We start from the raw sequence: 27,200 nt of genomic DNA, 5'->3' as shown, positions 1-27,200 counted from the left end.
CCATGGTGTCCCCAGGGTCACAGTGTATTCCTGTCTTTCCAGAAGGCTGCAGCATGAGGAGTCCTGGGATAATTAGCATAATCCTTACATTTATACAGCACTTTACAGTTTGTAGAGTCTTTCATGGACCTCACCTTTCTCCTTTGCTCCCAAAGCAGCCCTGTAAGAACTCAGGCACGTCTCACCTTCTCCTAGACTTTCACTTATGGCTGGGACTCCCAAACCCCTGGGCCCCAGCCACTTTCTTGGGCACTCACTGTACTGAGCTAGATTTCTGGCTTCCTGGGGGGTATTTTCACTACAGTGACCCACAGGCATGGGGCGGGGGCAGTGTGCAGCAGAGCAAGCCCATCCTCTTTGTTCTTCCACCCCCCACCCCCACCCCCAACCTGATCTTCCTTGCCTGCTCCCCGGCTCCATCAGCCTTACCGTCCACCCAGGTAACCTATGAAATCCAGAGGCAGCCTTGCCCTGACCTTTCACTCACTCCCAACCTCAAAGCTTATAACCTCTCTCTGAACCCATGTCCCCCCTTCTCTCCAAACCCACAGCACCTCCTTTTGAGGCTCAGCCCTCGGCTGCAGGTCCCTGGTCCCAGCTTCCTCCCTGGGCTCCTGGCCGGTCCTGACCTCCAGAGTGTCTACCCAAAACCAGATCTTCCCGTCCCATTCTCCTGCTAAGAGCTATGGTGAGTCCCATTCACGTACAAAGCCAAGTTCACACTCCACAGTGTGACCCTGAAGACCCTCTGTGTTTAGGCCCCAGCCTCCCCTCTGCCTGCCTCCCACAGCCCAGCAAGCACTCCCCACTCCCCAAACACTTGACACCACTCCACACCACTATTTTCTGTATTGATATCAGCCCCTCCACCTGGAGTGGGGCCTGTCGTGGGTTTCGTTCCTGCCAAAATGCTGTCATCCCTCAAGGTTGGCTTAAATATCAGCCCATCCCCTGCTCAGGAAACGCTCCTTCCTGGGCCCTGTGCAGCTTTCATTTTCATCTCCTTGGCCCCAGGTGGCCGACTTTGAGCGGCACCAGTGCTGCTGGCCCGCACCCACCTCCCTTCACAGATGCTCTTCCGCCATTTTTTCCTAACGAACTCTGACTCACCCTCAGGGCAGCTTCCAGACCTCCCGGTCTGAGTGGGCTTCCCTTGCCTCCTGCTGCCTTGCCCCTGTACCTTCCTTTCCAGAATATTCATCACACTCACAGTGACTTGTGCAATGGTTGTCTTCCCCTTGAGGGCAGGGACCATGTCTGTCTCATTTACTGCTGTCATCCCAGTGCGTACAACAGCGCTTGGCACATAGCTGGCTCCCAATGAATATTATTACCAGGATGAATGAAAGAATGAGTGAATGAATGATTAAGTACTGGATTTGCAAGACACATTAAAATGTAGCGTTTAATGAATAGGAAGAAAACTTATGACATCACTAAGACAATTAGAAATTTGATCACTGACTGAATATTTGATATTACTAAGGAATTATTGTGAATTTTAGGAGTGATACAGTATGCGGGGTTTTTTTGAGTCTTTGACTTTTACAGCTATGTACTGAATATTTACAGATGAAATCATGTGGTGTTTGGGATTTGCTTCAGAATAATTTGGGGTGTGGGAATAGGATGGGGTACAAATGAAACAAGATCAGCCATGAGTTGATGGTTAAGATTTCATGGGGAGAACTTCGGGGCTACTATGCTATCCTCTCTACTCTTGTATATATTTGAGGTTTTCTGTTATAAAAAGTTATTAATAATTAAAAAAAAGATCAGACCCGGGAATGGGAGGAGTTGGGAGGGATGGGGCTTTTATGTTCTCAGTAAAGGAGGATAAGAAAACCCAGGCTTCGCAATTCAGGGATATTATTTGCAAGTCTGCTCTTGAGCACATTTCCAGCAGCATTTCTGCCGAGGGCCTTTGTAGCAGAAGACAGTTTTATGGTTATTTCCATATCATGAAAACACACTCGTCTCATCAAAGCAGCAGAAGCCTGGGGAATTTTCCGCGGCTCTGCCTGCTCTCTGAGGTCTGCATCGGCTTGCTCTGGGTGGGGGGAGGGGGACACTCACTATCTGAGGCTTTAGGCCGAGGAGGTCCCCAGGTTGTGAGGGGCCTGAGTGTGCTGGGAAGAGCAGAGGACTAGGGGCACATCCCTCGAGTGGACAGCAAAATCACGGAGTGTGTCCACAGCCAGGCAAGGGCTGCAGATGCTGTCCTAAGGCTCCCCTCTATCTGTCGCCTTCAGTGGGGGCGATGCCCACCCCCCATCCTCTCAGAGAGGAGGTGCTGGACGGGGCCAGAGTGCACAGCCAGGCCCAGTCACCCCAGGAGGATCGCAGGGCTGGGGGCACCAGGGAGGGCAGTGAAGTCTCCAAATAGAAGTCATAGTTATCATCAAGAGGGAGAGCTCCCCCATTTTAATGGGGAAAGTAGATCTAATTTGGGGTCTGAGGTGGTCCCTCCAGCCCACAATATTGGGAATCTTGTCCCCAGTGCTCAGGCCAGGGCCCCAACTCCTTCCCAGCATGCAGTTACCCACCCGGCCCCATGCTCCTCCCCCAGCTCGTCTGCCTCCCCACCCTCTTCCTGCAGCCTCTGCCCCAGCCAAAGCTAGTGGCTTCCCAGTCCTTGTCCTGAACTGGGAGTTCCCTCCTCTGGTCTTGGGTCCTGTTAGTCCCTCACCCGGAATGGCCTTGATCCCTCAACAACCCTTCCTCACTCTCCTTCTGCATCGCCACATGTGCAAGCAGCTGTTCCAGAACCAGCTTAAATGCTTCCCCTTCGCTCCTCTTCCTCCTCCTCTCCCCCTTTAACGAGGGCTTCCCTGACCTCTGCAGCTCAGAAAGCTGCCGTCCTCTGAACAGGCTGCAGCTCACGCCCCACCCCTCAGCACACCTTGGCCCTCCTGTGTCGGCAATGTCCTCCATTATACCTGCACACGTTTCTTCTCCCCTTATCAGACTGTGAGACCCTGGTTTGCCTTTTAAGCCCCACCCTGTACCATGTGCCGTAGCAGCAATGCTAGGAAAGAGCACATTTGGGAAGTAGCGGGACCATGGGCAGCCCCTCTTGCTTCCTATCTGTGGGCTGGAGCCAGACTCCCCAACATTTGCTGGAGAATGAGGCCAGCCTCCCTCTGGGGCCTCAGAAGATTCCCTGAGCTGGGAGGGTGATGGAGGGAGCATGGGCCAGGGCTCTTGATTCTCAGCTCCTGAGGCCTCTTCTAGTCTCTGACGCCCCTTGGATAGAAAGCTGTGGGGGCGGGGAGTTAGTTCACAGTTGGGGAGACTGAGCCAAAGAGTGACAGTGCCACAGTGGGAGAAAAATTTAAACCTACGAATGAGTGAATCCCTTAGAAGCCGTTTCGGATTCATTTGATGACTAGGCCCAGTGCCAGCGTGGGGCTCAGTTAGGATCACTAAGATCAGATCCCTGCCTTGAAGGATGAACAGAATTAATGGGAGTTTGCAACGTAGAAGGTGAGGGTCATTCCAGGCAGACGAAATACCATGTTTCAAGGCCTAAGGATGTTTAGGGCTTGGCCTCTTTGGAGAATGGCAGATCAGTGTAGTGGGAACACAGTGGTGTGGGGTGGGGAGAGGAGTAAGGAGGAGAAGTCAGCTGTGCCAAAGGGGAAGCCTTGATAAAACAAACCTTTGTGCCATTTACCAGTTCAGGTGAATGAGGAGATGAGACCCAGCCTCCAGGCACCACCGTCTCACACAGCAGATGCCCAAACCCAGTGCTTTGGCAAGAAAGCTCAGGGATGAAGAGAAAGGGGCGATCGCAGAGCTGGCCCAGACAGTCTGTCACTTGGTTCCCTGACAGCCCTTACCTCCCAGGTTCGGACGGGGCTGAGAACTGGATAGAAAGTTGGACTGGAGGAACTTCGAGGCCCTCCCACCCTGTGTTCCGTGGTTCTGATTGATGCTGAGAATTATTTTAGGGATTGAAAAAGGACAAAACCTAAACTAATACTTCTCTCTTTGAATAGCAACCTGTAGTCAAGACGGCTCCTTCCCAGACAGCCCACTCCTGATTCTGGCTGCAGGCCTCAGGGGTACATGGGGACTATTGTTTTATCTCGTTCATGGGGAGCCGAGGCCCTGAGGCCCCGTGGCCTGCTGCATGGCCAGAACTGAGGTCCAGGCCTTCTGGTGTCTCCTGTCTGACCTGATGGACTGTAACTCCTGCAGGGCAGGGGCTGTGTTTTCACTCCCAGGGTCCTAGGCCTGTCCGCAGCTATCAGCACATTCAGTGAATGAATGAATAAGAGCAGGACTAGGTTAAGAGAGGCTGTTGGGGCAGTGAGAGCTGAGAGCTAGAGACAGAGCTGGGTGCTGAGCACTGGGTGAGCCTGAGTGGGGCAGCTGACTGACCGGGGATGGTGGGAAAAGAGGGGTGGCCGGGGACAAAGCTGGTGCATGCCCAGCCCACATGGGAACAGGGGTTTCAGGTCTAGTCTGCCCCAGGCCTGAGTTCCTGTGGACCATCTTAGCGGGGGGCCTACAGAGCAGAGGCCAGGCCCTCAGACATGCCCTCCCTGCTCACTCCTGGCTGCCAGAAGAAGGAAATTTGGCTGGAGAGAAGATAACTCAGGAGCCGGCAGCTGCTCCTAAGGAGAATGGAATGGCCGCCTCTCAAACACATCAGTCATTTGAAAGCTCTTTCCTCAAACTCTTCCATACCTATTGTTTCCCTGAAGCAGCCTGGTGGGGGGGGGGGGGGGGTGTTACCATCATGCCCATTTTACAGAGGAGGAAACGGAGAGTCAAAAGGGCGAAGTAAGTGGCAGAACCCAGGGAGGACCCAGGACGTCTGATCCCATATCTAGAGCTCTTTTCTAAGCGTCTTAGATGGCACAGCACGGAAAGCTGAGCTGCATTTCAACCAGCTGGTCTTGTCTACCTGGGCCACTGCCAACGGGCACAACTCTCCAGAGGGCTCCCTCAGCCGATCTGGCACCGAGCTCCACTCCAGGGAACAGAGGAGCTTGGGGCCAGCATCTCCCTCTGACTGGTCACCAGTGTCTCATTTCTCCCTGCAGCGATTTGCTTGAACACCAGTGGTTGTGTGTGCCAGGAGACGTTGTGGAGTATTCTAGAATGGGTCAGTTCCCTCTGAATTACTGTTAGGGTTGGTCTTTTTGGGTGTCTATACTTAACTGCTGGATGCAGCAGGTGAATGACTGAGGCAGGTCTGGTTGTTATAAAAAAGTCTTTCTGGAAACCTGCTTGCCATCTGCCCAACCCCTTCCCCAGGAGCTCTGCCTGTGGCCACCTGCTGCAGATGCCAAGCCTGGAAGTGGATTTCTCCACTTAGCCCAGATGGCACGGGTTGCAAATAGGCTAATCCCTGTGTGGTCAGCTGAGGCTGAAGGGCCAGCCCCACTGCTCAAAGAAAAAGGTGGGCATCAGACAGGTGCTCGCCCAGTTGACCAGGAGGAGAGAAAGGGGCTTTCAGGATTAAGCGACCAGGGCTGGGGTGAGGTCCTGTGAGCTGGGGCCGCCGTGCCTCGGCCCCTCCACTAATGCCACGCAGACCTCTTTACGACTGGGCTTTGGTTTCCCTGCCTGCAAATGGGACAGGTTTGTGCAGCCTGGGACTGTCCTGTCATAGCTGCAGCAACACAGAGACCTGCAGCTAAACAGCCAAGTACTGTGCTGTCTGTCCAACACAGGGACACATTGCACAGATGAAAGGGTGCACTTGCTCCTTTCTACAGCCAGCAGGAGTGGCAGGTGGCACACGGCGATCCAGGGTGCTGCAGAGAAGGCAGTCATGTGGCTGGTGTGGGAAGCAACAGGCGGCCTGACTCACACCGTCCTCCCCCTCCCGCCAACAGGGGCACTGCAACCCCTCCACCCCCGCCTGTCCCTGTGCACAACAGGCCTCCCTGTGAACAACCCAGGGCCTTGTGCCCAGGGAGGGCTGACTGAGGGGTGGCATGGTGCTGGGGCTGCTGCTGGAGAGTTCCGGGGAAGGCTGCTCCATGGTCTCACCTCTCCCTCCTGACACAGGTGCAGATGTGCATCCAGCCTGGGCCCCAGTGCTCACTTTGCTCTTTAATCTGGTGGGGTTCTCTCAGCTCCGCCCCCACCCCACTCCCACCCTCAGACCACTCTCGGGAGAGAAGGAGCCATGTCTAGTGGGGAGTCCCCTGGCCTTTGGTCAAAGGCTGCCTGGGATGTCCCTGGCCCAGAAGGCGGGGCTGTGCCCAGGCAGAGAGGCAGAGGTGGGTGGGCAAAAAGCAGAGGTAAGCGTGGCCTTGCCTTTCCCTACTTAAAACCCTCAGGAGCTGCCCACTGTCCTCTTGGTGAAGGCCAGCCTCACCTCCTTGGCTCTGCCTGTCTCTCCTGCCTCAGCTCCTGCACACACTCTGGGCTCCAGCCTCATGGAGCTTCTGTCTGTTTCCAAGTTCCAGCTCCTCTCCCAGCCTTGGGCATCCTGTCCCCTCTGCCTGCTTTGTCCTCACTGCCTCACCTTGTCCTCACTGCCTCACCCTGCTCCCTCTTGCTGGTCCCTCAGGTTTCACCTGAGTGTCACCTCCACCAGGAAGCCTTCCCCGATCGTGCCCCTCCCCATCCAACCTGGGTGAGGGTGCTGCTTCTGTAGCTTGCATGCTTCACTGGTCCCCATCCTTATCATATCACACCGCTGTCCTACTTGTCTGCCCACAGCTCCTCCTGCCCCATCAATGTGGGCTCCTTGAGAATAGGGCTGGGGTTCCCCCCAGCCCATAGATCATAGTAAATGGTTGCTGGATGCCTGAGTGGGAAGGAGGATAGGAAGAGAACTGACAGAGGGGGAGGCTGGCGGGGCTCACAGGATCCCTGCCCACAGATAGATCTGTGAGAAGCCAACAGTATCCCCGTCATGCTGGGGCCCAGAGAGCTACGGTCTGCCCAGTTTCTAGGAGCCACCCTGGGTCTTCCAGGCTGCAGACCCCACTCCCACCCTGTGCCCAAGGAAACCAACTTGCAGGAGGAAGAGGAGAGGAGGAGGAGCCAGGAAGGCTCTGCTTGGCTGGGCCCCTCAGCCCTGGGTCCCCCTGAGCCCAGGGGTGGGGTCCTCCCTTCTGCCTCCCCAGGACCCCTGCAGGGAGAGGGCTGCGCACCCCACAAAGGCACTGTTACATTGGCAAGTCCCAGGGGAGACAGACATGGAAACCCGGGGACCCTGATCTTCAAGAAACCACAATGGCCAGTCAGGCCAGGGGCAGATGGCTACTCAGGAAAACCCTCTTTGCCCCAACCCTGCTAGAACTTTTCCAATCCATCCTCCCCACCCTGCCCTATCCCCACCAGCCCAGAGCTGGGGTCCCCCTAAGACAGGGGCTTCCCTACCTCGGAAAGTCACTTTGGCGATCCGGTCGCCCCTGCCCCGCAGCTCTGAGACCGTCTTGAGGTGGACGAGCAGGGCCATGCTGGTGTGGAGAGCCTGGGCGCTGCCTGGCGGGAGCAGCCGGTGAAGGATCCGGCGGCTGGAGCGCAGCTCACACACCTCCCTCCTCTGCGCCTCCTCCCCCTGCGCCCCCTCTGATGCTGCCCACAGAGACCAAAGCAACCTAGCAGAGCTGCTCCTTCCAGCGACTCACGGAGACTCGCAGCCCTGCCAGCCCCCGCCCCTCCAAATTGTCAGCCCAGCGTGTGTGTATCTATGTGTGTGTGTGTTGTGCACCCAGCGTGCAGCCTGGGAGTGCAGACACAGAGTCCGAATTCATTATTCAGCAGCTGCCTGCTCCCAGATAAAGCCCTGCCCAGCTCCAGGTGCCTTCTCCCAGCTCCTGGGGCAGAGCCGCCTGCCCACCTCTCAGCGGGACTCTGCCGTGCCCTGCTAGGCAAGCTGTTCTGCCACCAGGAGTGGGCAGATGGGAGTGGGTGGGTATGAGTGGGGAAGGGGTGGCCGTGTGGCTGAGGCACCCCCTCCCACGGGGGAGAAGGAACTTCATGATCCCTGTGCACAGAAAGCTGGACTGGCCCCGGTGTTTTGGGGTGATCCATACCTCTTCCCTCACAGTCAAGTTGGCCACCAGGGCTGCAGATGCCCATGAGGCTCAGGGGGGCTGGCTGCTCTGGATGGGTCACACGTGCTGTGTGGAAATTCCAACCCAGGGCCCCCCAGCTGGAAAATCAGCATCTGCCAGACAACATCAAGGCTGCGCCTGGTGACTGGTGTCAGAAATGGGAGCCCTAAGAGAATAGGGGAATGTACTTCCACTGCCTGCTTTCGTGGAGATTGTGCCCCCAAAAGGCCTGGTCCTGACCCCCTGCTCTGGGAGGTTGGAGGTGCTGCTCGACGAGAGTTCATGAGCCAGGCTCATGACTGGAGATGCCTGGCTGTGAAGGTCTCAGAGGCTTACATTCTACCGAGGGCAATGCTGAAGGTGCAGGCACTAACCTAGCCCTGTCCCTGGGCCCGGGGATGCAGAAGGCTAGGGGTGGTGAGATGAGCTGGAGTGGCTGCTAGGGGTTGGAGAAGGGATGTGTGTGGTAGAATTTCCAAGGGCCAAAGGAGAACTGCCTCCTTTCTTCCAGCAACAGACCCCAGGAAGAGCTCATAGGGAAAGGGACCCTGGAGGCTGGCTGGCATCCCTGAACCTGGAGCCTTTTCAGGGCATCCTTGCTCTTGCTGTTTGCTCTGCACAGAATGCCCCTACCCCACCCTGACTTCTTGCCTGGACTCAGGCCAACTGGTGCCCATTCCCAGAAATGCCTCTGCGCCCAGGCTGGGTTAGGGTCCTGTCTGTGCTGCCCCCGCCCCTCCCATCTCACTCCTTCACTGGGTTGCTTCACTTCCCTCGGCACTGTACCTCGGCATCCCTGGGGCCTTGCACTGTATCGTGTGTGTAGAAGGATGCCCACTGAATGTTGACAGGACAAAAGGGTGAGCCTGGGGACTTACGTGGAACAGAGTTTAAAGGTTCAAAAAAAGAAATATTAAATTTTCACAGCATGCTAACAAGAGATTACTCCCTTTGATTCTACAGCTCAAGGGACCTGCAGGATGACAAGAGCCCCCTTCCCTCCTTCGAGATGTTTCCCTGCTACTTTGCCCTATTTTTGTCTCTTTCTAATTATGTTCTATCTCTTTCTCCCTCTCTCCTTCCTCAATTCCTACTCTCTTTTCTCACTTTTATCTAGCCATGTTGCATTAAAGAATATTTTAGAATATTGTATTTATTGAATACAAGTGAATGTCTAAATTTTTTTAAAAACCAGTTCAACGTCTTGTTTTTAAGAAACTAAATTCACTAGCACGTTCCATCCATGAGGTAGTCAGGTGATGTGTGTTCGTAAGGATCGGTGGCAATTGATAGGATGAAAACCCACCTCCTCCCTGAGCCCTCTGGAGGTTCTCTCCTGGAAGGCGTTTCTGAGGCCTCCTGTAGACCTGCGCATGTTTGGGAACAAGCCTGTGAGCTTGCCCTGAGCAAGGCATTGAGCTTTGCTGAACCTCAGTTTCCAGAGCTATGAAACAGTAGCAATTCCATCCTGCCAACATAGCACCCCCTATCTGAGCCAGCCCACCTTCTGAAACCTAAGCCAGATCCCACTTTTTAATTTCCACTCTCCTGACGTTTCCCATCTCAACAACCCTTAGTACAAAATTCATTCAAAGAACATGCACTAAATGCCTTCTAGTCCCAGGTGCTGGGGATTCAGGGACAAATATGATACAGTACTGGACCTCAAGCAGAAGAGACAGATGGACTAGAAGACAGGGACACAGGGTGATGGGTCCACGGGCAGAGTCAGCTGGAAGCCATGAGTGGGGGAGGGAGTGAGTCCTCGACCTCTCCTGGTGGCAGCAGTGGGGGTCCTCAGGAACAACTTCCGGAGTATGGCACGCCTGAATTGACGGTGGTTCTTTAACAACTTTTCCTAATGGTTTCCTTATTGCAGCCCAGGTTCCACATGGGGAATTTAGAAACATACAGATACGACCACATTTTGAAGGATGAGTGGAGAGTCCTTCCACCTCCTTTGCAGCCACTCATTCCTCTTCAGTTCCTTTCCCCCAGGCCTCAGTTTTCCTACTTCCTGCAACTCTGGAAGCCTACAGCTCCCCCCAATTCCACTGTTATCTGTCAGAGGAAGTCTTTTGAGAGTTCCGGTTGCAACAGCTTCCTGTGAGCTCATTAGTGTGTGTGGTCTTCACCACATGCCATTTACAGAGTCAAACTGTGAGAACGACACTTCTCATTCGACAGGGTGAAACAAGACTGCAAAGGACGAGGGTGAACTGCCCAGTGCTCTTACTGATGCCAGGACTGTGGAAGGGGAGCTGAGGGGAGCAGGTTGGGGTCCAAGTCACAAAGAGCTTGGCGCCTTGGAGGCTGTCATCACATGTCACCTCCCAATTAAGGACCTAAGGCTCTGCCCTGCTCTACACAAGGCCCAGGGCTGATGTGAAGGTCACTGGAGAAATCCTGGCGGGCGTGGGGTCACCAACCACTTACAGGAGTCAGGCATTATTACAAAGAAAACCTCACCTGGAATTCCGAAGGTTTGCGCTCTGGAGCAAACACGCCAAGTCTGTGGATTGGCAGGCCCCACCGAACCGCGGAATTGGGCACCATCGTAAATCACACCCCCAGACCTTTTCACGATTTGCTTTCTGCCTCTTACTTATAAGCCACTTTTGTGGAGTATTTTCAGGGGCAAGACGAGGTGAGAAGGAAGCTCTCAGGGAGAGTCAGAGATTAAAAGGAGAAAACGCCGCCCCTTGGGGATCTGGGGCGTGGCGGACAGCATAGGGGAGGAATGGCTCCTGGGGCCCCTGCGCCGCCTCCAAAGCGAGGGCGTCCCAAGCCGGGTCACCGCGAGTCCTGCAGAGGACAGGACACTTAGGGCGCATCCAGCCCGGCCTCCCCGCCGAGTTTCCACCTCTGTCCCGCATCTCAGCGTCACCACACCCCGGCCGGCGGTGAAGCTCGGAGATGAGCCCATTCCTGGATGTGAAAGCTGAACTTGGGCGGCAGCGGCGATCTGCGGGGTCCACAGCAGAGCACGCGGGGATGCGGGGCATCTTCTGGGCGCGCCCTGCCGGGGCTGCTCTAGGAAGAGGACGGCGAGCGGGGCGCGGGGCCGAGAACTCGGCGGCAGTGCGGCCCCACTGGCGTTGCCAGGCGCGCGGTTGCCGGGTGACCCCGGGCTGTTTACCGTCCGGCCGAGAGCGCCCGAGCGCGGGGGCTCGCCGCACCCACCATGGCCTCTCGCAGCGCAGGCACCCTCCCGACCGAGTTCAATGCCGCCTACGTGCCCCTCGGCCTCGTGCCCGGGTAAGGCCGCCGCCCACCCGCGCCCCGCCTGAACCTGCCGGTCAGAGTCCCTGGGGGCGTCCCCCTTCCCCCTGCGCAAAACCCCTCGTCGGTGGTCGAAAGCCGCCCCCGCGCCTTCGGGGTTTGAAGGCACCCGGGCGCCAATTTTTCCCCCGGCTCTGTGGGCTTCGCGGGGTTGCACGCTCTCAGAGCAGGCAGTGGCTGAGCGCGCGCGGGGGCTGCCGATCCCCCTTCGTGGGACGTCGGTCCCTAGTAGCGCCGAGCCCACCCAGACAACAGTGGATGGGGTCCGGGTAAGCGGGAGGAGAGGCAGACACCGCGCTGGCTCGGGGCTTTGGAGACGCGCAGGCGGGAGCGAGAGTGGGAGGAGTCCCGAGACAGGAGCAGGCTCTTCCAGCCCGCAGCACCCGGCGCGGCGCCGAGGATTAGCGCGAAATAAGTATTTCTCGGTTCAAGGAGCGCAGGAGACCGGGGAGGCGGTCCCCGGGGTGGGGGGTGTCGAAGAATCTGGCGAGGCAGGATGAGCAGTAATGTGTAGTAGGGTGCACTATCCGCTGTGGTCAGTTCTCCCACTGATCTCGGTTAATCCTCCCAGAATGCTGGCTTTGAAAGCATGCCAGCCCCTAGAGCTGCCTTGCCTTCAGCGTTTTCAGACGTGGGGCCAAACCTCCCTTTCCTTTCTCTGGGTGTTTTCAAACCCCAAACATGGAAGATGCAAGTCTGACTGTTGCCTTCCATTCTTTGGCCCTTTCTCCCAAAGTGTCCGAGATTTCCACTCCCAACCTGCTCTTCTGGGGTGTACGATTGTCTTCTCTCTCCTTCAACGAGGGCATCGAGGGCGGAGGTAGATTCTGAGAAGCAACCTGCACAGTATCAGCACATCTGTATAGAATGAATGAATGAAATTAATGTCTCGAGAATTCTGCGGGCAGGGTCTCCATGTGGGTGAAAAAAAACCTACGTGCTCTCTCCTGCAAACCCAACAGACTGCCAAAGGAGGAAAAGACCTCACAGTATATTTTGTATGAAGGTTGGATTGTTTTGAAGCAGAATAATCAAGACCTGTAATATTAAAATCATTTCTGCACACGGAAGTAGTGTGGTAACTAGGGGCTGGTGCTGTGGTTTTATTCCGGCCTCTTTGCAGACAGGACCTTTCTCTGGGCCTTGGGGAGCTCAAACACTACCTCCATTCCCATCAGACAAAGCTGATTCATCAGGTCTTCCGGAAGTCAACCCAGGTGTGTTAGGAAAGGTGACTTAGGATTTTCCTATTAATTCTTTCATTCCTTCCTTGAGTGCTTGGGATGTCCCAGGTGTTGTGTTAAGACAAACAAGTAGGGGGCTGCCTTTGAGGGGCTCCCAGTCTGGTGCAAATACAAAAGGTTTGGTTCAAAGCCATCTTTGCAGCCTTGGATAAATTCTGGGTTTTTATCATGAGGTTTGATTTTATACACTGATATGTTTTTTTCTTAAGACCCCCACTGTCTCCACTTGGCACCTAACCCTCCCCCACAGCTCCCCCACTCTGTCCCGGGCTGCTGGGGAGGGAGCTGCATGTTTCAGAAGCAATCCCAGGATGCTTGTCTGTCAGTGCCACTTGTCGGCAGTTCCCTGGAGCTCCCTGTCCTGTGATTGATCTAGAAATTGTGATAACAAGTGAATCATAAATGAGGCTCCAAGCCCGGACGAGCGAGTTTGAACGGCTGAGCCTGTATCTGCTGCTTTCTCAGCTGGATCTTTCTGGGAGGGATATGCTCTCCTTAAAAATCCCCAACGATGAGGAATGAATTGAGTCGTCTTATGTTTCTAAATGCTACCTCATTGGCAATTTTGTTAATTTAATGAAAGAATCCAAGACTCCCCTCCACACTTGGATAATTATTATTTTTGTGTGTCTTTTAAAACGTTAATCACAGGATTTTCAGCACAGCCAGTCTCTTCTGACACTCAAATCATCCCCTTACCATTTAGTTCAGAGAGGCAGAGAATACTGACAGTGGTAAGGACCTCCAAGATCATGTAGCCCAGCCCCCTCCCATTCCAGATGCCATCACTGAGGTCTGAGGGGAACTTGCCTGAGCCCCAGGCTGGTGATGGAAGAGCTGGGCTGGAACCAGGTTCCTGACGCCCCGTAGTATTGGCCTGAGCCCCCATGTATGAGCACTGACTGTGTGCCACTGTGCTGTGCTCTTTACAAACTTAAAAAAAAAAAAAATCTTCACAACAACCCAGATGAGAAATGAGCAGCTTGCCAAGGTCATTCAGCAAGTTGCCCAGCCATGTCTTTGTGACTTCAAAACCCCGGCTCCCCCACCCCTCCAATTGTTAGCTATTATGGTTACTTTGATCCTGCAGCGTTCAAGGCCTGATTCTAGGTACCGAGGGAAATAGAACACTGGTCTTCAGACTAGGCAGCCAGGGTGCTCCGTCTGGTCTCTTGCTGTTCCAGGTGGCACAGCCCTCAGGCACCTTGCCACTGTCTGGCCTGTGTGCCATCCCTGCAGTGAGCAGGGAACTCTTGCGTTGGAGTTCCTGGGACTGTAAGGCTTTGTAATGAGTGAGACTGGCCTCAGTGAGACTCTGTGCCTCCTCCTTGCAGGTCAGATCTCGGTGGTATCCATCCCCTTGTTCTCTGCCTCCCATCACACCTCGCTAGGCTCTCAGTCCAGAACTTGACCTGCCATTCTGCGTTCATTCGTGCCCAACTGCTACTGCCCCTGGGGCGCAGAGCTCCTGCCCAGAGCTCTCACCAGGAGTGAGGGTGGGGGGACTTGCGCCCCAGCGCCCCTCTCCATCTGCCTGGGACGGCAGCTGCTGAGCTGGGTCTGGGCCTCAGGGACCTTGGGACCCTAAAACCAGTGCATTCCACACCTGCCATTGTCAAGAGGGTGGTCCTACGAAGGTGGCTGTGTCCCTTTCGCCAGAATCCCAGTACAATAGACCTGCACACCCAGTGGTGCACTGGTCAATGTCTAACAACCAGCTCTCTGGAGGGAAGAAGCCTTGATCTGGAGCATTCACCCATTTTCTGTGGGATAAATGTTCCTGCCGTAGCTGACTTCAAGCTGTCAACATGGTGTCACGCACAGAGTTGGGAAGAAATGTGCCGTGGCACATCACTGCACAGTAATTCCCCCATCCAGACACGGCAGACGTGCATAACCTCAAGAACACAGACAATAGTAAAACATAATTACAGCATTAGGTAGTGGTGCATTTTGAATATTTATCACCTTTGTTTTCCATATAATTTCTTTAATTGTAACTTTATATAATTTAATTATTAATACTGGCTCGTTTAACAATGGGCTCACAAAAATCCTCAAGATTTAGTAATCGGCTCTCTTGAGCCAGTATGAGCCAGTCCCAGCTGCCTCGTATACACCACCATCTGTTCCTGCTGGCTTCTTCAGGCCTGAGACCTCACGTCTCAGGGTGAGAGCCGTGTGGGCCAGGCGAGGGGAAAGGAGGATCTGGCCGTTGCATTTCCGGAGCCCCTTCCGTTTCAGCCCAGGCCCTGTCACTGGAGGTGCCGCCCCGAAGACAGGCCAGGGCATCTGGGGCACGAAACAAAGGCCACCTGCCCCGGAGGAAGTAGGAGACCCCTTGTGCCCAGATAGGTAATGATGCCTCACGCACCACCCCTGAGGAATTCAGGGGCCTTCCTAGGAAGAGGGGGTCAGGGGCCCCTGGAGACCTGGGCTTTGTAACAGGGACCCTCCTTCTCTCCAGAAGAATCACCAGCCCTTAAAAATGTGCCTTCATTTGTCAGTTCAATTCAACAAATATTTGCAGAGCGTCTACTGAGCGCCAGGAATGCCAGGGATGCAAATAGGAGTAGAATTCAGCCCTCTCTCCCTGCAGAGCTTATAATTCAGGAGGAAAGACTATGCTAAAGGCCCGGGGAACTACAGCACAGCCGAGGGTGACTGGAGACGTGAGGGCACACAGAGTGAAGGCAGTTCAGTGGAGGGGACAGGCATGGTCTATGGGTGGGTCAGAAGAGGCTCCAGAAAAGGGGTACTTGAGACGTACCTTGAAGGATGGGTAAGATCACAGTGGGAGGAGAGAGGTGGGTTCCGGATGGAGGGGACGGCCTGAGGAGAGGCTTAGGGTGCAGGTACTGGCAGCTTATGCTTCCAAAGCAGCAAGTGGCCTGTTTGGCTGGAGTAGAAAAGCTGCGACCTGGAAGTAGATGATAAGACTAGAAAGACCTCTCACTGGGCCCATGTCAAACGGGGCCTTGAGTGCCTGGCCCGGTTCGTTCTTAATTTCACAGGCAATGGGGAGCCCTTGAAAGTTTTTGCCCAGGGGAAGGGTCTGATCAGAACCGTACGCAGCAGAAAGTGTTGTGGAGAAGAGGGTGCCTGTGGAATGAGGACATGTTGAATAGTAACAAGTTAATTAGTTAATAAGGCTGCTCATGGGATCCCGGATGGCTCATGGTAATTAATTTTAATGTTAGCTATGGGGCCAACCATTGCTATTAAGAGGCAGGGAGGGACGGCTCCCTGTACGCACTGGAACCACAATGGACTTTAGCATGCACATGCGATCGTCACCGAGGGACCAGCTCAGCACAGTCTCCTGGCTTGTGTGATATGCTGGTGGGCGAGTGGCAGGGACAGGTGAAAGGGTCAAGGAGGAGGGGTGGCAGTGCCATAGAGACTATTTGGTGCCCGGTTATGAAACCTGCCACTCCCCTCTGTTCTCTGCAGCTTCGCCCGCCACACAAACAACACAAATGGGCCTCGGGAAGGCTCTTCTATGGAACTGCATGGGGTCATGCCCAAGACACACAAATGCAACTGCATACAACAGACAGACTGAGCCAGCCATGGCCTCCCCGCTGAGTGCTAACTAAGTGAACCTGTGCACGTGCGAGCATACACACAGACCCTCCCCGAGCAGCAAGTTCTGAACGGAATCCGGAATCCAAGACCGAGTTTAGGATTGCGGAGGAGAGGTCTATTCTATTGGGATGCAAATATCTCGGCATTCAAAGAAGGCGGAAAAGCAGGGAGCAGAGGAGGAGTATGGCAGAGAGCCTGGGGGTGGCAAAGAGAAGAGTCACAGGAACACGTCATGTTTCTATAGCTCCTTTCTTCCAAGGAGCCCAAACGCCCTTGTGGGTGGGATGCTTTGTGCCAGCACGCACTCTGCACATCAGAGCTTTGCCCCTTTTAAAACAGCGTTCCGGGGCCTGGTGCCCCTGGGTTTCTGGACTTCTGCCTCTTCCAGTGAACGTTTATTAAGCGCTTGTCACGTGTCAGGTGCTGTGTAGGTGCTGAGGATAAAGGAGAACACAGATTAGCAGAAGAGATGAACTAATGTGGATCTGAGTGTGGATGAAGGATGACAATTCTGATGTGAAGGGGAAATACTCGGTAGAGGGTGTGCCATCCTGAAAGGTGGCGCAGAGCCCTGGCTCTGCGAGGGAGCAGGAAATGCCCCAAGGGGCAGGAGGAGATAGGCATCCCAGGTGGAGGGAAGGTCTGTGAGGCCTTGGAGGCTTGGAGAGCATGTGGGGTCCCAGAGATGTAACATTTTCGGGCATAGAGCGCCTGTGGGGGGTGAGAAGAGAGAGGTGAGCCATGGTGATCTGACCTGTGTTCGTGAAAGATCGCTTTGGCGTCAGTGTGGACAACAGGCTGGAGGGGGTGAAACTTGGTCTAGGAAACTAGGTAGGAGATTTGAGACTGTTCAGGGGAGTGAAGAGGCAGGCTTGTGGCAGTGGGACGGAGGAGGGTGGCGGGAAAATGGTGAAGCAGGGAGCAAAAGCAGGACTTTAGGAAAGGCTAGGTGTGGAGGGTGGGAGGGTGATTCCCGGATTCGGGGGGATTCTGGTGGGTGGCGTGGCGTTAACCAGGAAGGGAGGAGTAGCAGGCCAGTTTCAGTCGTGCTGCGTCTGGCACCCATGGGCAAGCCCTGCGTGGACAGCCGGGTGTGTGGATCTGTAGCTGGGAGAAGGGTTGGGGCTGAAGACACAGATCTGGGTGTCCTTGGTGTTGGAAGTCTAACATGGGCGCCGTCTCCCAAGGGAGAGGGTCCCTGAAAAGAGGACCCTGAAGGCAACACCAGCACCTAGAAGGTGAGCAGGGGAAGAGAGCCAGACTCCAGTCTATCCCCCTCCACACTGAGGTTTTCCTCAAAGCCTCACCCAAGGGATACTCTGCATGGAGCTCCACCGATGCTCCCTCCCCCGTGGGAATGGGCCGTCCCTCTGTGTGTTTAATAGCGTCAGAGCCTTGACCACCAGCACAGCCACGCTCCCACAGCCCGTGACTCAATGAATACTGTGTGAGGGGCTAGGCTCGAGGAAGGAGGGTTGAGCTGTGCGGCCCTTTGAATTCCCAACACCTAGCATTGTGCCAGCATGCAGTAGGTTCCAATAAAGTAACTCTTAAGGCCATCTGATTCTCTTTTTTAAAAAAATGATACAAAGAAGAAAGCAACAAACCACCCCAAATCTAGACACCTAGAATTAAGCAGGATTGGCATTTGGTGAACTTCATTCTGGGTTTCTCTTTATGTGTATATTCAGAGAAAAGACTAGATGGATGGGTGGATGAATGGATGGTGAGAAAGGTAGACGAAGCAATTTTATAAAAATATGTTCATACTATATTTGCTGTTTCAAAATGGAAAACATGAAATTTAATCTTATTAGAACCTAACTGAAGAGAAACACACAGAAGTGAAATGGAAGAATACCTAGACTTTACATAAATGTGAACTCATTTTACATATTTAGATATTAGTTCCTAAAAGAACCCTCTGAAGATCTAGAGAGGGAGAGAGAGAGAGGATAAAAACCATTGAAGAGTCAGAGTCATTATATTGTGGGGTTTTTTTAAAAATAAATGTTTCAATTTTAAATGTCATCGGTTGACTCTGCTTTAGAAATTCTTAGTAAGTGACTCCCATCTCCCCTCCGCCCGCTCCTCAATTTTTGTTGCTTAAATTATTTTTACTTGGACAGGTTTTATAACATTTACATTCTGTTCTCCAACCAGCCTTCACCTAGTTGCTATTCCTAGTTCTCCCCTTAAGTAGATTTGAACCTAACCACCAGTCATTCCAACAGAGTTTCTACGTTACTGAGTATTTTTTTCTGTTGAATCCTCCCAGTTGGCAGGATTTTGTCACTGAAAAGCCTATGGGTTCTTTATTTCCAGAGTTCTTTCATGCCGAAAAGGGCCAGCAGCTGCCTTTATACTGAATGACCAGTTTTTTTGGCTTTTTTAAAGAGAATTCTTTCTTTTTCCTCCCCAAAGCCCCAGTACATAGTTGTAATTCTAGTTGGAAGTCCTTCTGGTTCTTCTATGTGAGCTCTGCCACAGCATGGCTACTGACGGATGGTGTGGTTCCATGCCAAGGAATCGAACCCAGGCTGCTGAAGCAGACTGCCCCGAACTTAAACCACTAGGCCGTGCGGGCTGGCTCTCATTGGCCAGTTTGCTATTGTTGGCTCATGCTCTTTTCCCTACAGAATCTTGTCGACAAGCTTTCTTTAGTTTTCATTCTGTCACCGTGTTATCTTTTTGTTGGAGTTTGGCAGCACCTGATGACCAGCACCACTTTCATTCCCTACGTTCTGAACCACTTGAGAAGTCAGATAAAAGAGTGAAGGCTGATACAGGAGAGCGGGGCTGACGCTGAACCGCAGGGTGAGATGGCAGGGCTGGAGGGGGCAGGCTTTCTTCCTGAAGGGCAGAGTGTGTCCACCCAAAACAGGGCATGGAGGAGCAGTGTGGGCTTCCTCACTTCCAAGGAAAAGGGGGAGGGAGTGGTGGGCTTCAGCAAGCCCCATTTTTTCCCTTCAACCCACCAGGCAGATGTTCCTCCACCTCCAATGTGGAAGGGCAGGTGCGGGACGGAGACACTTCCGCGGGGAGCTCCCTCCACAAGGAAGGACTCACCGGCGTGAAGGAAGGAGCATCTGCCTACCACTTGTCTTTGACTTCTTGATCATTGATTTATGTTTTGATTGGTTTTCAGACATAACACAAAGAACTCTCAGGAGCTCTGCTTCTACTTGTCAGGTTATGTTTCTTCCAAATCAGTTTCTTCATCAGTGTGAGTGTTACAGAGAGGTGGTGTGAGCCAAGGACATTGGATTTGGCAATTGGATGATCTTAGGTGACGTTAATGAAAAAGTACAGGTTCACATTTAAGTGGTGGGTCAGAGGTCAGACTGAGGGAGGTCAAGGCAAGAATAGGAGAGGAAGAAATAAAAGCAGAAGGTAGAGTGTTCCTTAGAGATGTGATGTGGCCACCAGCAAGGAAGACAGGAGGGGCCAGCAGAAGGGCAGAGGCAGGTGGGAGAGGGTTAGGACCCCCAGGGTCATGGGATCAATGGCAGAGAGAAGCCAAGGGACACGAAAGAGGAGGCTGGAGGAGGGTTGGAGTCCAGTGGAGGGTTTCCCCTCCTCGGCCTGCTCGGGCCTGGGCAACCTCCAATGCTGCAGGATTCCTGGAAGGTGGAGCTGCTGAGGGGGGTAGGACAGGAGCCAGGAAGGACTGTATTTTGCCTACAGTGAGAAACAATTGGAAGGCCTATCAGTCATCCCCATGCTGAATTTTCTTGCCTTTCACCTGAAGATTAAAGAAGGAAATCACGCACGGCCATCTAATTCTAGTCCAACACCCATTCTATGGGGAGGCGATTGAGGCCTGAAGCAGCCCTCAGAGCTAATTACTGAAGCACTGACTTCAAAGACCTCAGTGTTCTTTAGCCTCCCATGGAGGACAAGCTCCTAAAATGGAGAAGCCCACGGGTTGCAATGGCCTGGCAGGCTCCCTGGCTTCATGGAGCTTCGATGTGTGGTAAGGGAACTCAGCTGAGGGCAAGAATCACGGTGGGTGGTCTCAGGAGATGTATTGGAGGTCCTGGGAGCATGGCCACTGGTCTTCGGGGGTTTGTGTGTGTAGGTCCAACTGTAAGCGTCACTGGTACTGTAAGCACGTCAGCCACTCATCTTCTCGTTTGTTCGATAAACATTTCCTACCCACCTACCATGTGCCAGACCCAGTACTGAGAACAGGGGGTCCAAAGATAAGTAAGACGTGATCCAGCTCTGTCCTCAAGAAACTCCCAGTCTAGCAGAGGAGGCAAAGATGGAAGCAGACAATAGCACCGAGTGAGATATGGCTGGTGGAGGGGTTTTGGGGTGCAATGGGAACAGAGTGCGGGACACATCCGGCCTTAGAAGAGGTGATGAGGAAGGCTTCTTCAAAGAAGTGATATTTAGGCAAGTCTGAAAGGACCAGTTAGTGCTGGGAGGCAAGGAGCAGAGGTGGTAGAGGACAGACCTGGCATTCCCGCTGACGGGAGGCACAGAGCAAGAACCCAGAGGAGAAGGAGAGGAAGAAAGAGGGGAGGGAGGAGAAAGAGCAGTCACAGTAGAGAACTGCAAATGGCTCTTCACGCCCAGGGTGTAGGGTTGATGGTGGGGCTGGAGAGGGAGGCAGGGGTCAGATCACAGATGGCCCTGAAGGCCGTGCTGAGGATTTGACTTGAGAAAGCTCCATCTGGTTGAAGTATGGAAAGTGGGTTGGAGGTGCCGTGTGCAGTTAGGAGAACAGGGAGACTGCTGCTGCCATGGTCCAGGCTGCAGGTGACGTGGCTAGAGCTCAGCTGGTGGAGATGGAGCTGCAGGGCGCGGTGACTGCATGGATGTGAGGGGTGAAGCTGAGGGAGATGGATGACCACGATTCTGACTTGGACATCTGGGAGTGGCCTTCATCGAGATGGACTAGACTGCTGGGGATGGAGAGGGTGGGAGACAACGCCCGGGGGACATCCATGGGCGATGTCTAGTGTGCAACTTTTTACGGGAGTCTGAAGCTGGAGGGAACTTCTGGGCTGGAGATGCAGACCAGGGGTCATCTGCACACAGGTAAAGGTTAAGGCCATGGCCTGGATGCCATCACCTAGGAAGACTGTGTGGGCCCAGGACAGACCCCAAACGAAATGGGCAGAAGAGGAGCATCATGAGAAGGAGACTGAGAAGGAATGAGATGTAGGTGAAAACCAACAGAAATGAGAGAACAGTGTGATAAATACTAAGAACTGTGTCTCGAGAAGAGAGGGCAACAATGCCCAGTGCTGCAGGAAGGCCACTGATGACCTCATCAAAAGCGATTTCAGTGGCATCATGGGGGCAGGGCTGGGTGTCAGAGGGTGAGGAGCGACAGGGAAGCCCTCGGGCAGGCGTGCTGACCGGAAAAGCTTTGATCTTTGTTGTGGGCCCAGAGTCTGACGCTTACCCTCTCTGATGTCCATGACTCTCCTCTCGCTTTGCCAAGACAAGTCTGGCTCTCTGTGTGAGCCTCACTTAACCAGGGTTCTTGAGTGCACTGTGTCTGCTTGTCCTATGTCCCCAGGAGTCTCTGCTCGCCAGTCTCCTGTCCCTCTCACTGGCCTTCTTGATCACAGAGGGTCCTTTTAAAGCTCTCGGAGCTCCTGAAGCCTGGTGGAGCTCTGCAGGCCGGCTGAGTGGCGTCTTGTGAGGTCGTTGTCATTCTAGGAGTGACGCTGCAGCATCTGAACCCAGGTCTCGGCCATAATACATCCGACACTCGTCACATTTCAATGCTGTGCCCCCACCAACTTCTTCTCATATTCTCTCTGCCCTTTAATGAGATAACTGCAGAATGTCAGAGCTGGAGGCCCCTGCATCGTCTGGCTGATCCCTGAGTAAACAGAGGGCCATTGAGGGAGAGTGGTTTGCCTGTAGCCTTGCTGAGGGGTCAGGACTGGAACCCAGGTGTTCTGGCCCCTGTGTAAGCCTCTGGTCTGCAGAGATGACCATCCTAGAGGTCCGGGGAAGGAAGAGGCCCAGAGTCTCCTTGACTTGTCCTTCCTCAGAGACCCGAGGTGGGCAGTGCACCTTAGGAAGCCTCTCGAGGCCCAGAGGAGGCCAGCGGGGCCCACCGACTTCACCCCCAGTGAGCCCTTCACTGATCTCTCCCTCCCTTGCCCCACTGCTATCACAGGTACCAAGGCCATGTTCCCAGTGTGGCCTTCTCCCTCGGCTCCCCCTATAGCGCCACCACCCTCAAGTACTTCCAGGACCACCGCAACGCAGCCCTGGAGAAGAGCTACACTCCCTTCAGCAAAGGCGGCCACTTTCCGACCATCTTCTCCCCAAACCCCAGCTTCGTGCTGAGTAACTGCTCCCACACCCGGGACCACTGGCTGCGCGCCCCCAGCTACACCCGCTTCAACCTGGACAGTGACCGCTCCTCTGAACTCAAGTGGTTCTACCAGGTGGGCTGCCCCAGGCTGGCTGCCGCCGTCCCTCCCTGCCTGCATCCCACCCCCCTTCCCTCTGTCCAGTAGCCTCCTGGCCCTGTGGATCCTCGCTTACCTCCTACCTGAGAAAAAGGCCCAAGGTTCACCCATAGGATGAATCACACGTGTGCAAAGGGCCCACGAGGCATCCTCCCAGCTCCAGGCCCAAGTCCACTCTCAGCTGTACTTGCCCACCTGGACCTGGGGCCCACCTGACACTTCCCTGCTCCATGGGCCCTCTGAGGACGTGCCAAGTCAACCCCAGCCCCAGCCTGGAGCCTAACTGCCCTCAGGGGGAGAGAGGTAGATGGAGGGGACCTGCCCACACCCTGTTGTTCTTGTCCTGCTCCTCTGGCTCTTAAAGCCCCCATGGATCTGGTTCGGAAACCTCCCAGTGGGCCCCACAGGCGCTCACTCACCTTAGCGGGGGCCCGAGCTCTTTCTCTGCTGCGTTCCTGCTGCATTCCTGGAAATCTCACTCTCTCCCTCACTTCTCTTACCAACATCCCTCCCAGCCTGATTTCAAGGACACAGGTGCCTCCTGGTCCTCAGGGTGGAGACCTGTATGAAAAGGCAGGCTCCCCTGGGAGAGGACCAGATTGATGCTGTCAGACTCCGAGGGGCTTTGGGGTGGTGTCAGTGGGCCTGGGAAGGCCTTTGCCCTCCACCTTGGCTCTACCCAGAGCATGCCCTGTCCAGGAGGGGGGCAAAAGGAGAAACAAACCCATATGGAGCTTACCTGGGCCACCTGCTAAGCTGGGCTGCACATCCCTCACCTCTGCTGGTCTCTGGTCTTATTTACTCTCCATAGAAAGAGCTAGTGTGGTGCTTGTCAGTATCCCCATGAGACAGACAAGGAGCTGAGGTTCCGAGAGGACACCTGACTAGGGACTCCTCCAGGGGCATTAGGGGAGACGGCCCCCACCCCCAGCCCAGGTACAGCCAGGCAGGAACTGCAGGTGCCTGAGGTCACTCCTGCACCCTGAGAACTTGTCATCTCTTCCTTGGTGGAGCTGTAGATGGCGCAGCAGCATCGGAAGTACTATCGAGACAAGACAGGCATGGTGCCCCGGGTCCCCTACTTCGTGCTGCCTGTGAGGGAATGGGAACGGTACCCCCTCCCCACCGACCTGTGAGTGCCTGCCCTCCCTTCATCCACACATTCAGCAAACACACGAACATGGGGCACCTGCTCTCAACCAGGCAGACAGACATTTGGACTGAGAAATGAGTTGCCAGAGTTATAGAGCAAGGGCGTCAGGGCCTCAGGAGGGATGCCGGGAACCTGAGTGAGGGTGGAATCTGGAAGAGCATTTTCCTAGCCAGATGCACTGGGAGTTTGGGAGCAAAACCCACAATCTTTATTGGCCTGAATCTGCAGACTTCCCCTGCAATGGCAGCCTTGCAGCTACATGCATCTAATCGTGAACATGACCACTTCCAGCAGCGGGGAGCTGCTGCCCTCTGGTGGTCCTGGAGGGCACTACACAAAGCCGGGAATCGGTCCTCCCAGCCCAGTGCAGACTGGGAAAGTGTTCTCCTAGGGACTTAAAAATATCTTTCAAAGTCCAACTGTCCATCTAACAAAATATGACAGTTCCTCCCTGCCTGCCCCTTGCTGCTTTTATCCATGAGAGCTTCTTTTCCCAGGGAAGGCCAGCTCTGCCCTGTGAGATAATCCGGGCATGCAGTTTCCTTGCTCTCCCTCCTGGCGTCCAGGCTGGGAGATCAGAAGTCTGTATTGCCAAGGTGTCTGTGGGGGTGTCAGGAGGTCAGTGGACAGGTCTTGGGTGTCCAACTCCATGCTGACCCCTTGCTTGCCTCCAGAGTCCTGAGCCTTGCCATCATCATTATTGATAAAGCGGCAACCCTTTCCACAGAGTTTAATGGTTTTTAAAGAAACGGGTTTAACTGCCTCTACAGGCTCCTCTCTGTGAGATAGATGAGCCCGTTTTATAATCTGGGAAACTGAGGCTCAGCGATGGTCTCAGGAACTTGTGCTGGGTGGCAAGTCTGGTTGGAGCAGAACCTGGAGGGAACCAAAGTCTCCCAACCCCAGCTCCGGGACTCTGGGCTGGCCATCTCCACCCCTTGGGCTGGCTCAGAGCCATTCTGTCCTTGAGGACAGTGTGAGGCCTCTCTGGGGACAGGTCTCCTCTTGAGACTGCTCCAGGCAGCATCTGCGTCTCCCACAGCTGCAGGGTGCCCAGGACACCCCACCTCCGTTCTTCTTCCAAACCGCCCGGCAGCCTGCACTGCGGCTGATGGCTTCATGCCCAGCACAAAGGGCCAACAGTTGATTGGGAGTAAGATGGTCAGTGCCTGCACTCAGCCATTCCCCTGATCACTTCTGTGGCCTGAGGCAAGTCCCTGCTGTTCCCTGAGCTCCAGTGACATCATCACCATCAGCATCATCACCATCTTCACGATCACTATCACTGTCATCACCATCACCACCATCGCCATTTCTTATCACATTTGTTGAGTGTTTGCCCCTTATCCAGCATTATATTAAGAGCTTTATATGCATGGCCTCATTTACTCCTCAAAACAAAGCTAAGAGGGAGGTCCGCATTAGTCCATTTTACATGTGTACACTTCTCACGGGAGCTTGGCCAGAGTCTATCCCAGGTCTGTCTGACACCCGCGTCCTCACTCTGAGCCACTGTCCTGTGGTGCAAATAGAAGTCATTCTGATCTCAAATGCAGGGTGACTTATCAGATGTTGGGCTGCTGGGCAGCTAGCAGGGTCAGTGTCCACACAGGCAGGGGAACGGGCCTGTGGGGCTGAGGTGGTGGTTTTTCGCCCTCCCGCCCCGGCACAGTGCCTAACAATGGCTCCATCCTCACCCCCAGGCCTCCTCTGACCCCGAAGAAGAAGTGGCACCTTTTAAGAGTCTCCCCTGACAACCTGAAGACCTACCAGACGTTCCCATCCGGGAAGAGGGTCTCCCCACAGGAGCGGCAGAAGAGAGACTGCTACTTTGAGTTCAGAGCGTGATGCCAGGGAGCCACTGGGCCTGACCGGGTTGGCTTTTGGAATAAAATCTTTAGCCATGACCATCCCCCATTCCTCTCCTCTGAGCCCCAGGAGTATTTGGCACAGCAGGACAGCTCTTGAGGGTCACAGAGCACTGTGTCTTAAGAGCTGTGGAAAGCTCAGTGCAAAGGGTTCAATGCAGGAAAAAGCATGCCCAGTGACCTGCTGGACACCTCTCCTCCAAGGGGGAGGCGGGTAGAACTGAGGACTGAGTCTTGGTGGCAGGTCGCTCATGTACAGAGGTACTTCCCATCTGCTCCCACTGGTCCCATTCTCATTCTGAGAATGAGGATGAAGTCACCCCAGAACAACTGCACTGGGTGTCAGATGCAAAGGAATTCCTGTGTGAGGCCCGCCCCAGCATCATTCTGTCGACACGGTGACCTGTGAGGGAGGTGGCGTTATCCCCACTTTACTGATAAAGACACTGAGGCTCAGAGAGGTTGAGAAAGTTGCCCAAGTTCACGTAGCTTAAGTGACACAGCCAGGATTTGAGCCCAGGTCTTTCTGACTCTCAAGCCCTTTTCACTGCACATCCTGCTTGTGGTCCACGTGGAGGCAGAGGGGCAGGGATGACGCAGCCCTTGGATTCCAGAGGACGCTGTAGAGCTTGAGAGAAGAAACTCTGTAAAGCAGCCGTGTTCTGCATTCTGGCCAGACTGGCATGGACAGGCTGATTTGGCGTCTACCCCCGGGACTGTTTCTAGAAGGGGACGGGAGAGAGTGACCTAGAACTAAGCCACTCTTCAAGGAACCTCTGTTTCAGGAGCCTCTAGGCCAGAAGTCGACCCCGCGAAAGGGTTCCCAGGTCACAGGCCTGAGGTGGCCTGAGAGGTCCAGGGTCTGGAGGGTCTGCTCTCACCAGGCTGCTGCTTCCTATCTCCTGGGAGGCCACCTGCCTGCAGGGGACAGGCTGTGGGTGACAGCCCCTCAGTTTACAGGAACTGCGATGGGGACCTCAGGCCAGGTGTGTATCCACACCATACCACAGGAGTTCTCCAACATTCCAGCACCTCCTGGATTTGATCAAGGGACTCTGTCAATCAACAGGGCCTTTATTCCCCCCCAATGGGTGAGTCTGGACCTAAAGGCAAGGCGACTACTGTAGGTTCAAGTACATGAGAGGGTGAAACAGCCCTTCCCTTGGGAGCCAGTGTTTAGACACCTCCCCCGAGGACAGTGTAAACAAGAAAAACCGTGTGCCCCTCAGATAGGCATCTGACAGCTCTCAGAGACCCCTGTAAGGGGCTGTTCCTGTGTCCCAGAGTCCCTGAGCAGTTGGGCCCTAAACGGTCCCTGTGGTGGCCAAATTCATTCCAGGACTTGGCTGAATGGCAAAGCAAATAAACTGATTGCTGTTCACACGCTGTTGCATCCCAAGGGCCCACGGGTGTCAAGTGGGGCCAAGATGTCCTCTCCCTCAATGAGGACTGGGAAGCCGGGCGCCAACTGGAATGACTACTACATGCACATCTCTGTACAGCCTGCACCGGGAGATGCAAGGAGAGATGCTGGGGTGGGGGGCGCTCCAGCAAAGGGAGGGAAGGACGCGTATTTTCTTGGTGAA

The 27,200-nt window shown here is 54.4% G+C and overlaps 2 protein-coding genes across 6 annotated transcripts in view; one reads left to right on the top strand and one right to left on the bottom strand.

Moving 5' to 3' along the window:
* OTOF (otoferlin) overlaps positions 1-7,721 on the bottom strand; it is a 97,430-nt gene extending 89,709 nt beyond the window's left edge. For 2 of the 5 annotated variants that reach the window (XM_070512422.1, XM_070512423.1), the window contains exon 1: positions 7,354-7,721. In XM_070512422.1, the coding sequence (XP_070368523.1) occupies positions 7,354-7,432 (79 nt within the window). In that variant the 5' untranslated portion in view covers positions 7,433-7,721. The remainder of the gene's footprint in view (positions 1-7,353) is intronic. The other 3 variants (XM_070512421.1, XM_044772095.2, XM_044772093.2) reach the window with 3 other exon arrangements.
* Positions 7,722-11,165: 3,444 nt separating this feature from the next.
* On the top strand, positions 11,166-25,606 carry CIMIP2C (ciliary microtubule inner protein 2C). The gene is made up of 4 exons (XM_014843533.3): positions 11,166-11,291; positions 22,296-22,569; positions 23,613-23,725; positions 25,450-25,606. Exons 1-4 carry the CDS (start codon positions 11,218-11,220, stop codon positions 25,592-25,594), a joined length of 606 nt encoding a protein of 201 aa, XP_014699019.1. The 5' UTR covers positions 11,166-11,217; the 3' UTR covers positions 25,595-25,606.
* Positions 25,607-27,200: the final 1,594 nt, after the last annotated feature.

The sequence above is a fragment of the Equus asinus genome, chromosome 6 (assembly GCF_041296235.1).
Source record: "Equus asinus isolate D_3611 breed Donkey chromosome 6, EquAss-T2T_v2, whole genome shotgun sequence".
NCBI classification, from domain to species: Eukaryota; Metazoa; Chordata; class Mammalia; order Perissodactyla; family Equidae; genus Equus; species Equus asinus.
The sequence above is the reverse complement of the archived record's forward strand: the minus strand, read 5'-3'. Positions and strand labels throughout refer to the sequence as shown.